General features: G+C 35.8%; 1 protein-coding gene across 1 annotated transcript in view; it reads left to right on the forward strand.

Annotated features, from left to right (window-relative positions):
- The first annotated feature begins 1,000 nt into the window (after positions 1 to 1,000).
- The window catches only part of btbd8 (BTB domain containing 8), a 34,139-nt gene continuing 21,724 nt past the window's right edge, over positions 1,001 to 13,415 (forward strand). Inside the window, exons 1-6 of the mRNA XM_082189741.1 lie at positions 1,001 to 1,172; positions 2,535 to 2,693; positions 5,039 to 5,218; positions 5,423 to 5,556; positions 5,738 to 5,855; positions 10,358 to 10,447. Of these exons, the coding sequence (XP_082045867.1) occupies positions 2,590 to 2,693; positions 5,039 to 5,218; positions 5,423 to 5,556; positions 5,738 to 5,855; positions 10,358 to 10,447 (626 nt within the window). The 5' untranslated portion in view covers positions 1,001 to 1,172; positions 2,535 to 2,589. The remainder of the gene's footprint in view (positions 1,173 to 2,534; positions 2,694 to 5,038; positions 5,219 to 5,422; positions 5,557 to 5,737; positions 5,856 to 10,357; positions 10,448 to 13,415) is intronic.

The following is a 13,415-nucleotide window of genomic DNA, read 5'->3' on the forward strand; positions in this document are numbered from 1 at the left end:
TACTTAAGGATGTTAAAAAACAACAACAACAAAAAAACATTCTTATTCTGTAATTGGTTTATCCAACAAATCCCATTAAACATAACACACTCAACCATGTTTTCAGTCCAAGTTAGTAGGGTAATGCAATAAACTCTACTAATGTTGCCAGACCAAATGAGTTAGAAGCCAAGCACTTCCAGTTTAATCAAATTCATGCACAGTCTCTACTAAATAAATCATCAACTAATTGTATAAAATGTCACATTTTCTTTATTATTACTTTTGACACTTTTTTTTTACATCTTAAATGTAAAGGCATCACTTTTATTATTTTTAAATATAATATAAACGGATTTCTAATAGAGGTCCTAGCAAACAGTATCTTAGTTGAAGGCAGTGTTTCATTTTCTGAAAAAAAAAAAACTAAATGGTTACACACTTTTATTTTTCGATGCTCAACTTTAGACGTTTTAGACTAGTGTTAGGTGTAAGTAGAATAAGTTGACATGTAGTAGCAAAGTTAGTAGAATGTCTAAAGCGGACCATCAAAAAAAAGTGTTACCAACTAAAGTAAAAACAAGAGATAAGAGGGATATAAACACACACACACACACACACACACACACACACACACACACACACACACACACACACACACACACACACACACACACACACACACACACACACACACACACACACACACACACACACACACACACACACACACACACACATATATATGCTTGGATAAATAATTTATAAATAGGCTACTAGTCCATAAAAATAAGATAGTCTATTTTGATTTATTTGTGACTTTAAGACTAGGTCTAGATTTCTCCATAGCCTATATATATTTTTTTTTTTACTTGTAATTTTCTTTGTTTCTTGAAAAGTTTCGTGCTATTACAATTGGCACACATCTAATAACCTCACACAACCTTCACCTACTTCGCATGCCATAGGCTACACTTCACATCTGCACCGCATGAGGGCAGCATAACAAAGTCAGAAATACTCCCAACTGCCAGACAGCACAACACTCCTCATGTAAATTGTGAAGGTTGTGTCAGCTTTCCATGGACTGTTTAAATTTACTTTCGCTATCAGAATCATTTGTGAACGTTTAAGTGCAGATGCGGATGTTTAACTGTGAGGATGACGCGTTGTTCAGTTTGATAAAGTGTGAGGTAAGTGTCCTCATCCAGTTGTCATTGACAACACGGCAGTCTCATGATGCTTTTGAAATGTCATTGTGCCTCAGTGAGTGGTCTGTTAGTTTTATCGTCTCCAGCGCGATATGAATAATTATTATTATTTTTCTTGTAAGAAAATGCAGATAATATTTCTATTATTCATAGCGAAGTTTATCTCTTTGTGGTTAATGAGAGTTTATAGGCTAATGGCTAGCAGTCTGGAATGGATCATTACAAACACACCCACATCGTTTATTTTAACATTTAGCGCACAGGATGTGATAGAAGTGATTTTGTGTAAATAGTATTATTTTATGACTGGTTTATGAAAGCACGCTTGTTTTGACTGCTCTCTGATATGAAAACTAAGGTGTGAATGCTAATCATGCTAACAGATTAGATTTGTCCATCTCCAAGCTTTATAATAGCCTATATCATGAGTTTGCGTCAGTTGAGCCTAACCTTTAATAATCAATAATTTACTTGATTATAATTGTGCATACTCACAGTTGCTGACCCATGTTTGACTTGGTGGTCAAAGATCTGCCAGGGGAACTGAAGGTGTAACGTTAGGCGTTCAAACCACATGTGTCAGTTCTAAATCTAAAAGCCCTGTCAATGGATAATTCACTGTTTTCATATATATATATATATATATATATAGGTGCAACTCTTTCACTTCTTATCTCCATAATAACCATACATCAACCTTATCTGGAAACATCTCAATTGTTTTCTAAAGTGCTTGACTTAATATAATGACAGCAATATTGGGCATAGTATTTCTTTTGCACATGCATACCTAATTGTCCACATAAATATTAAACAATTAAATATGATTGGGTTTAGGAAAACATGCAAAGTAAAATGTCCATATACATATATACTATACATACCCCATTCTGCTTCAGAAAACCCATATGACTGCAGCCAAACAAGTTGTTTGATGTCGGTTACATTTACTTTTACAGTATTCAAAATCCTTTTTTTTCCAGAGTTAATATTGTTTCTCGGCTTACTTGTAGTTGTAAGACATGTAATAGTTGTTTATTATATTCATTTATTTCATAGATATTTTTTTCCACATTGGAACATTGGAAATATCTTTTGTTTTATCCTATATGGGGCTATTTAAAAAAAATTTTTTTTTATTTTTTATATTACCCTTCTAGAACACAACTAAAATGAAACAATGACAAAATATACAAACAAACAAATAAATAAATAAAACGCATTGATTGACCATGAAGATTGTTATTGTTATAAGTGTACACTATACTTTAAACGTCCTTTATTTCTTGTAGAAAAAAAGATGTGGTTAGGAGACTGAATTGTGTTTCTTATTTCCCTCATTAGATGTTCGTCATGACAGAAATGTGCTGACGTTTGTGCTCAGCAGTTTGGCAATAACATGTCATCCACCGAGGCTGCCAGGGAGTTCCAAGCTAAAGAGCGCAAATGCAGAAACCAGCTGAAGAAGCGACTGGCAAATGCTTTGTCAGAAGACCTGAACCGGTAATTATCACCTTCAACATGAAAGACATTTGTTATGCTTTTTCAAAACTTGTATGAATTGCTAGTAGCATAGAGCATCACTGTTGTTATATGACGCACTCTTAGCAACCAGTGTAGTCAAATCACGCCGACCTGGTTTAATGTTTGCACAGCTTATGCCACTCCTTTTGCTGATTTCACACTGTATGCAAACTCTGATCATTTGCTTTATGTGAACATACGCTACCATTCGAAAGTGTGAATTAAATAAAAATACATTTTTATTTTCTACCAAAAATATTTTAGACATTTTTAAAAGAAATGAATAATTCTGTTCATAGCATTGATCAAAACTGCTGTCAGAATCTAAAAAGAAACAAATTTCTCTAGAAAAATAGTTATTTTGTTTATGCATGCACAATATATTGGTACAAACATCTGATATTACAGTTTTTTTCTGTCAGCATTGGATTTATTTGTGCATTCTCATTCCTCTATTTTTAGATTTATACTTTTTCCATCATTTGGCACTCAATTAAGTTAATCTTTAAAACCACTAAAAAAATTATTATTAGTAATAATTTAAACTGTTGATTTGTAATCTTTTTGATACGGCACATTAGTATGCTGTGATGCCTAAATTCAATTGGAATTGATTTTAGTTTGCAGTGTTTTATTTTTAATTTATTTAGACAAAATTAGTATTTGAATTATAATATCGTCCATTTATTAAATATTTCCCATAATATGAAAATTATTATCGACTAATCTATATTGAATCAGAACTATCGTCCAGAACTGTAATGCCAGTACATCCCTGCTATTGTTGTTTTGCGAGATGAGGACTACTCAATGTACTACTAGTCTTGAAAGAAGAAAGCAAACATATTTTCTTTTAAAAGGTTATGTCCTCCTTTTCATTCCAACCTGTAGTGTGCTGTGCACTTCTGCCATCTGAAGCTTGTGGCATCACGGGAACTGTAGTTATTACTCATGGTCCACACCGCAGTTTTATTTAGGATGGAAATGCAACTCTCTTTCTCCCACTTCTTCATCTCTCTGTGCTCACATCGGAGGAGAGAGGACTTCAGCCACATCAATGCCCACCACAAAGGCCTCGGGCAACAGAGGATTCTGGGTCACCCAGATTAAGCACACTGCAGCAGAAGATGCCAAAATGAGGCTGACAGTGATGTTGATGTGAAGTTGGAGGAAGAGCCTCCATCAGTAAAGACTCTCTTTTTAGATTTAGTGCCTCAGTGATGCTTTAGTGATAGTTCTTGTATTCTCTTGAGACACATTAGTGGTGTTGTGTGTTTTTATTGTGCAGTTAGTCAGCCTGTTTCAACGCTGAAAGCCTGTTTCAGTAAAATATTTGGCTAACTTAGATATAACGTTTAAAAGAAATAACGTCACTGAGATATCGCAATTACGAGAAGTGCAAAAATCTAATAAATAAATAAATAATAAAAAGGTCATTGCGGCTTTATATCTCACAATTGTGACTTTATATCTTACTTTTTTATTTATTGTAATTGAGAGAGACTTTATTTCATGATCTCCTAGTGTGACTTTATTTCTTATTTTACACATTATCATAGGATAATATCATAGGACCCTTAGAAAAGCAATGTATGTATTTTTATGTAAATATTGTTAGTTGGTGTTAGTCTTTGGGGTTCAGTAATTTTAGTTTCCATCCCAGATCTTCAACCACTAGGCTGCACTACCACATATTTTTAAATAAATAAATAAATATATATATATATATATATATATATAAATACTTAAAGGCACACTATGCAGTTTCCACCCCTGGAGTCGCTGTGAAACTGCAGAGTACTTGTATTTAACGTTACTGTCGTAAATACCACTCACGCAGAGCCGTCTCTACACTTTTCCAACCGCGCTTTCTTCGTTTTCTTCATCGGCTCTGCCAGGATTCACGTCTGAAATGCGTGCTAGTGTCTTCCATAGAGGCTGCTTCATATGTTGTTGATGTGTGTGACGTCGTGCCATAAAGCAAGTCGTGATTCTTGCGAGATTTGTCGGGGCACCACCTCTAAAACTTGCATTGCTGGTTTTGCCAGCGGCGTCCTCCCTCTGCTTTGCTATCGGGATGATTCGCCCTACTACGAGTTTGCTTACCACCAAAATGATTTCGAAGCTGTTATATTAAGGTACAAATCTTGCATAGTGTGCCTTTAATGTAGCATCTAGAAAGACTCTCAGCAGTGTGTTGGCATTGAGCAATTAGTTTGTTACAAGACAAAATGTTATTCCAGCAAAACAAAAAAGCACCCGCACTAACAAACAGAGAGAACATAGAAACCCCCTCCTGCAATAATTGTGATCTCTTTCTATAGGCTGCTGCAGGAGGAGCAGGAGACTGACGTCACTCTGTGTGTGGGTACTGTTGTTCGGCTGAAGGCCCACAGAGCGGTGCTGCTGGCCCGAGCTCCTCACCTCCTGCTGGGAACCGAACCAACTACACCTGTCATACACCTGCAGGGGATTGAACCTGCAGCCCTCAAGCACTTCATACAGTACATAATGGCGTTTCTGTATTACTCTTCACAACCGACCTAATCAGTATTATTATTATAAATATTATTATTGCAGTAAAGCTGTTTTTAAAAAAAATTCATAAATGTAAAATAAAACCATGGATCAATGTTGTACCTGTAACTATAAAAAAGTTGAGCTGTACGTGTTTGGTAAAATGTTACATGTTGCTCTTGCTATAACAGAAACGTGTACACAGATGACAAGCGCCTGGCAAAGGAAAGCACTGCCTTAAATATACACAACGGCCATTCGCTGGTAGTGAACGGCACTGCTGAAGACGGCCCTGATGTTGACTCTCAGGTCAGCTCTGACTCGGGTAAGGACAACATTTCCAGTTACATTTTACTGATTTGTTTCTCTGCAGATCTATGCAGAAATCTTACTGTTCTTTACTGGAGCTGCATTAGTGCTGCTCTCTATTTATGAGTAGTAATAGCCACACGATTACACGTTGTGGCTTTGTTGCTCATTCTGCTTAATTTCTCTTTGTTTGTCAGGTTCGGAGAATTTCGAGTCAGCATCTGGGCTTGGGGCAGATCTTTTGGCTCTGTATCACATGGCTGATATGTCTGACATCAGCATTCAGGTGGCAGATAGAGGCTTTTCAGCACACAGGTAAAATCATCATGACCAGCTTTCTGCAGCTTTTGCATAAAATTACCAATGTGCTTGTGTCTCACTTTTCTTAAATTGTTTATGTAGCAGGGTTCAGAAGTTGCAGACCATTTTGAAAATGTGGTATGTTTTTCCTTTAAACAAGGAAATAAACAGTTCTAGAATTTTGTAAAAATTAAAACTTGTTGTGATGTAAAATCATGAAGCGATTTTTAAGGATTCAAAATTCTTGCATAGCAATCAAATAAGCAAATTTGTGACCCTTTAAACATTCTCAAATTATATTGAATAACATGATGATCAGGTTTTACCTAAACTTGTGGAGTTCATGCAGCTAGAGTGCTGCCGTCAATAAAGTAAAAGTGGGACATACCAAATAGTAATACATTCTAAATACATGTAAAAATGTCAAATCCTGACAATTGAAAATACCATTTACATTCGAAAAGAATGGAAATAATGCAGAATTAGAAGCATTTTCACTGTAGTGGTCTTAGACATTTGGTCTCTATTACATGGAGTTTCACTAATTCTAAATGTATCATTTAACCAGCTGTTCAACCATGACTTTCTCTTTCACTATTTCACTCTTTCAGTTTCACTTTTTGTGTGAAAATTCAACACACTATGGTTTTCCATTCAAACCCAGTGATATTACTGTAGCCTCAGTACTTTATGCAGAGATTCAACACCTGCATGAAGACACTTGTCAGTAACAATTTTTTTTAATGGAAACGTACAGTAACAACAGTAACAAAAATGGATTGTTATGCTACTAGCAGCACAGCCCTACTGTGGTCTACTCTTGTTTAGACAAACAGGTAGTCCCACGCTAAACTCATACTATAAAAAACTGTAAAAAGAATTACAAAGTACTTTTGCATTTTCAATAGAGATGCGCTGAAATAAAAATTCTATCTGATATGTTAAAGGGTTAGTTCTCCCAAAAAGGAAAAATATTCCATAATGTACTCAAGGATTGTACTCAAGCCATCCTAGGTGAATATGACTTTCTTCTTTCAGCCAAACACAATCGGAGTTATATTAAAAATATCCTGGCTCTTCCTGGCTTTGTAATGGGAGTGAATGGTACCAATTTTCTTTCTGAAGCCCAAAAAAGTGCATTCATCAATCATAAAAGTAATCAATACGGCTCCAGAGGGTTGATAAAGACCTTCTGAAGCGAAGCGATTTTTGTAAGAACTTTATAAACTGTAATCACTATCTTCCGGTAATGTCCGTCCACAAGATAAATGGCCATTTACTCGTTTATTTGCAAGTTGGAGCTAAACTGTACTGGACCGTGGCCTTCCAGGACCGAGTTTGGACACCCCTGCAAAATAGCTTGATACCGATTTAAAAAGGTAAAAAATCCCCAGTGTCAGCCGATGGTACTGTGCATCTCTGATATTCAGTGCTGGATGGTCTGACTTAAGTGGAACCAGCAAAAGTTGCTGTATCATAAATTCCCAGGAGGTGGCAGAATTACAGTTTCTCCTACGTGAAACAGCAAAGTCAAAGTACTGAATATAACTTGACATAATCTGACATTGAAAACCAAAATACCAAAAAATGATATTTTGCATACAACACACCAATTTGTAGTGATTGCTGATGATATTATCAATGCGACACGTGTACGATCGTGTTATGAAGATGAATTACAGCATTGTTGTATTTGTGTAGTTTTCTGTCATTCATTATCTTGTTAGCACCTTTGTTTGGTGCTGCAGAGGTTAGAGCAGTTGCCATGACCTGTTACTATAGCAACAGGCTCTCCGTCATCATCAGCCAGGAGCTGCATCTCTGCGGGTTTAGGTTGTATGGATGGAGAGAGAGAGAGAGAGAGAGAGAGAGAGAGAGAGAGAGAGAGAGAGAGAGAGAGATCTGCAGTCCTGATCAGTATGTCAGGCTTGAGGTGACTGCTGCAGATCTGTCAGTCTCACTGCAGGATACATACACCAGAAAAGCACAGGTCATTTGCACAGGCGTGCTAGTTATGACTTCACATGGCTAGTTTATGAATATTATAATTTAAAATCCCGGCTTTAAATAGATAATTTATTAATATGGATTTTTCTGACTTGAAACTGAAATGATAACAGTACAATTAGAAATGCAAAATTCATTTAAACAACTTCTGTGGCAAATTGAATTGCAATATTTCAACATAAAGCAACTTAAACATATTTTAGAGGGAGAAATAAATCCTATTAGCCAGTTAAAGTGCTTAATAAATAAACTTGTGACATTTAATTTTACAACGCCATCCACAGTCCCTGACTTTTGTAGGTCAGTCGATAAATGTGTGTCATCAATTGAATGCTGTATAAAATATGACTTGTTGGATCTGTGGTATTTCCTCTTTGAATGTTGAACGTTTAGGCTGTCTTAATGTAACCAAAAAAATAGAACCCAAAATAGCATGTATGTCAAAAGCAGAATTTTTTTTTATAATTTCAGTGGAAATGGAAAAGCTGCGGAAAAGCAATAGAACGGAGTGCACATATGTGGACTGTATGACACATGAACGAAATGCTCTACAAATGGAGATGCTTCCTCTGAAATAGATCCATCACTGCTATCATGTGAAAGTGACTACAAAATTGACCATGACAAAAAGGCCCCTATTAGCAGGGGCGTGCAGATCTGTCCGAATAATAACGTGTTATACCATTTTTTTTGTTAGCGTTATTCTTAGCCTCCCTCAGTCATCACTCTTTAGAGCTGCAGTTTGTTCTGAGAGGAGACCAGAAGTGACACGTTGTAAAATAAGAATCTATTTATAGCGAATGTTTATGGCAGATAGAGAATAATGGGGCTGTTGGTTGAGAGAGATAAGGAGGACTGAGAGGGAGAAGATGAGGGACATAATAGGGCGTAAGACTGTAGATCATATGAAGTGTCACCAGCTGTGTCTAATGCTGCCTCAGGGAAGTTTTTATTTGTGGCTTCGGAAATCGTAATTATGATTTGGTGCAACAAATTAAGAGCAAATGATGTGCATTTAGTGTGTAATTAATGTATGTGTTATCTATGTATTTTATCATTCTTGTTTTGCCTCAGAGAATAATGGGACATGTAGTTTGATAGCACAACCCTGTTGCCTTATAAACCAGTTAGATTAGATAATTTTTTTGTCTTTATTCCTTTATGCTATTTTTATGCTTTTATGCTATTACATTTTTTTTTTATCCGGTTCTTTTAATTTGTTAAAAAGTACATAAAAGTTTATTTTATTATCAACATGACTTGAAGATCCTCTTAAATTCATTTTTTTCTTTCATTTCTGAATTAAAATAGATTTATGTAATAATTTTTTTTATATATATATATATATATATATATATATATATGTGTGTGTGTGTGTGTGTGTGTGTATATATATATATATATATATATATATATATATATATATTATTTATTTATGTATGTATGTAGTTGTGTTACCCTGACATTTTTACTTAATGCTACATGTATTATCCTGATATCACAATGAAGAAAAATCTGCGGCCATTGAGCTTGCTAATCAACATTTAAATTGTTCATTGAGCATTTAAAATGCTCACAGCAGCGTGTCTTTGAATGTATTGGCAGTAGCAAATCTCCATTCTTGCTCTGCAGCAGCATACCATCAGATCTGATCCACCAAGACCATGTACCATGTCATTAAAGCAACATATTTAAAACTGTTTAATAATGACAATACAATGATAAACAGTAAGTTTTTAAAACCCATATGAAATCCACATGATTAGTCAAGTCAAATGTATTTATATAGCACTTCATACAATACAGATTTTCTCAAAGCTTCACAGTAATTAGAAAATAACAGTGTTAATGTTGCAAAGTTCTTGAATTTCTTTAAATAAAACAATTATAGCTGTAAAGCAGCTCTAAAAAGACAGTAGTGTCAATATTCAGCTACATTTAGTTCACTGTTGATTTATTCAATTTAGTTAAATAACTAAAAAGTATATTAAATTATGCAATAAGCTTAATTCAGCTATAAGCAGCTTTACAGACAGCAATAGTGTCATTATTCAGCTCAAGTCAGTTCAGTGTTCAATAACACTGCTGGTCTTGCAGAGTTCATCAATTATGAAACAAATTCAATTCAGCTATAAATCAGCTCCACAGAAGACTTTCAGAGGAAGTACTTTTCTAAGAACTTGGAACATGACAGCCATCGAGATGTGTCTGTGAAGGTAATCAGCTCTCTAGGTTAGAGTCAGCCACAGTCATCACCATCTTCTAAAATATTCAACAAACCATTACATCTTCCTCCCTCCATTTCAAAGTCCTCTTTATATGCTTGATGTTTTTTTCGACATGCCCAAACATATTCAGTGAATAACACACACAAATACACACAAGCACACACACACACATTTTTCCTGTGGCTGTTTTACAAATATTGATCCTGGGTAATGTGGCGTGAAGCGTGTGTGAGTGATAGGGGAAACTGACGTTGTTGTGCGTATGTTTTTTTTTTCCCACAGGGCCATTCTGTGTGCACGTTCGCAGTATTTCCGAGCGATGTTGTGTGGCAGTTGGATGGAGAGTTTGCGTCAGTGTATCACTCTGCAGGGGTAGGTTATGCCGTATAACCATCAAAACGGGACAAATCACTGCAACTCATCATCTAGCCTCCAAAGACATAACACACATACACAAACACATAGTACAAATACAAGTATCAAATACTCTGTAATTTAAATTTTAATTTAAATTAAAACTCTCATAATTTAAAGGTATGTAAAGGATAATGTACAGTAAGCCAGTCATTATATTAAACTCTTTGTAGCTCTTGCTGTTTATTCTTGTACTGATTCCGGGTATATGTGTACAGTTGTGGTCAAAATTATTGGCACCCCTGGTAAATATGATCAAAGATGGCTGTAAAAATAAATCTGCATTGTTTATCCTTTTGATCTTTAATTAAAATAATTTACAAAAATCTAACCTTTCATTGAAGTAAAATAATTGAAAGTAGGGGGAAAAAAACTCTTTCTCCAAAACAGAATTTTTTCTAGTAAGATATCTCTGAGAGCCTGGGACTTCCTGCATTCAAGATGACAATGCAGGGCTTCAATTTAAGAAGATCTATAGTTCATGTATTTTTCTTTTAATAATGTTTTAGATTGAACCTGTGGCCCTTGTGCTTGCAGTCCATGTCCTTTAAAAATCCAGACTGTGTGTCAAGTTAGGTCATATGTGTGATCTGACTTGTCGCAGAGTTCAGCATGAGTACTTAGTCAGACCTTCTCCCGGAGGAGGATATTCCAGCCACCAGCAATAAATTATTCATTGCTCAGTCTGTGTCTGGGAAAACCAGGATACTGTGTGTAGTGTTTCATGCTGGGCAGTTCAATCCATGATGTGTATAAAAAAATAGACTTTTGTGGATTTAAGTAAGTAAGTAGACTTTATTAATCCCACACGGAGGAAATTTACTTATTACAGCAGCTCCAAAAAAAACAACACATTGAATAAAAATACTAGATAGAAGTAATAGATATAATCAGTGCTAAATAGTGTTGTTACTGCAATTAAAGAGTCTAACTTCTGTTGGAAGGAAGTACCTGCGGTAGCGCTCCTTCTTACACCTGTCTGTCTATTCTAAAACCGCACTTAGCTTGTACTATACTATTATCAAAACACAATATTGAGAAGAATAAAATACCTGATGCTGATTTTTCTGAGCTCTGTGACAAAAAAACAAACAAAAAAAAAAACACGTAAATGCCCTTTTATTTTATTAATTTTGATAGTTTTTTAATTTTGATAATTTATTCTTCATTAGAAGATTTAGGCCCATATCTTTGGATGTTTTTCTCATAGTTTGATCTCTGATTCTGGCTGTTCTAGTGTAGGTGAAGAGTAGGTAGTGCCAATGATTGAATCTAAATTGTCTTTGTTTTGCCAGGCGTTGACATAAACTAGACTATGTCCGCCTAAACTTTGTTTTTCAATAGAAATTATGTCTACACAGATCTGAAAATTGTGTTCTGTAAATAATTTCATGGGGTCTATCACAGCAAATTTTCAAAAACACATATTGGTATTTATTAAAACACATATTGGTATTATTAATCTTAGTTAATGTTATTTGTAACATTTTAATATAATTTTTTTATTTAACATTAAAGGTGCTGTATGTAAGAATGATAGATAAAGATAAATAGGTACTGCAGTCCAAATTCAAAATATCAGAGAACGTTGTTCCTCCTCCTCAGACTCGACGCTCACGAGAGTTGCTAGTTTTAGGACGCGCAACAGAACGAACGCGATTGACAACGAAAACCGAGTAGACTGTAAGTTAATGAGTTGATTTATCCGCGTTTTAATATGCTCTCGTTCATAGAGATTTTTAGATGGATACCAAGGCTTTTTAGGTTGTGTGGAATCTGCAATCTCTGACCAGTTTGTTTGCTCGTTTCCAAGGCTGTGAAACGCTGTGTTTCCTGCCAACTGACATCCCGGGGTGTCAAAATACTATTAGGTGAACAGGCAGTGGGCGAGATCACACAGACCAAAACAAAACCCGACTGACAACACGGAACGTGTAAAATAATAAGTAAAATAACTGGCTGTAGAAGTGTTTTTCAGAGAAACGAGTATGTGAACTTAGCATGTTTCCTAAATATCTGCAAACATATTATGGTATTTTTATGCTTTAGTAGAGTAAAAAAGTTACATACAGCACCTTTAACAAAGCTAGATAAATGCTATAAAAATGTTGTATTAAGTAATGTTACCATGTAAATGCTTTAAAGGTGCAGTAAACGATTTATGAGAAACTCCCAAACAAACACACCCCTATCCAAAAGAACCACACCCCTCCCTCCCTTCATTGCTCCTCCCCCCAAACATGAACATGCTAGTATGCAACAAAGGCAACGACTAACAGCTCAAATGATTATGAATGAATAAACTGTGATTCAACAACAACAACAGCATATTTTGGTTCTGTAAAACGTCTCGGGTTAAGACTGTTACCCTTGTTCCCTGAGAAGTAGTAAAGTCATAGTATTGACGCTTTGGGGACGCCTCTTTGTTATTGCGTCTGAAGCATGAAGCAAGTGTCTGAAGTCTGAAGCATGTGTGAAATCAGTCCAATGGCGAAACAGAACATCACAGGCAGGTGACGTCATGATTAGGAAAGCATAAAAGCTTATCCAGAAAAAACGGCGTTAGCTTCAAAAGAGCCAAAGCAAGTCAATCACAGGGATGCAGGAAGTATGACAGGGCGATGCAGCGTCTTGTTCCCTTCTCAGGACACAAGGGTTACAGTCGTAACCTAAGATGTTCCCTTTCGAGTGAACTTGGGCTGCCTCATAGTATTGACGCTTGCTATGGGAACGATAATACCCAAACCGCCATGCTTAAAAGTACATGTCTGTGTGAATACTGCGAGCACACCTAAGACAAGAGCACATTGTGAAGTCCAAACCATAAAATCTTACGAATGTGAGCGGAGAGGACCAGCCTGCCACATGAAACGTCTCGATGACCGTATTCATAGCATCGCCAAAGAGGCCAGAAAAAACAATTGTC

Source organism: Leuciscus leuciscus (assembly GCF_965113295.1).
Source record: "Leuciscus leuciscus genome assembly, chromosome: 14".
NCBI lineage: Eukaryota > Metazoa > Chordata > Actinopteri > Cypriniformes > Leuciscidae > Leuciscus > Leuciscus leuciscus.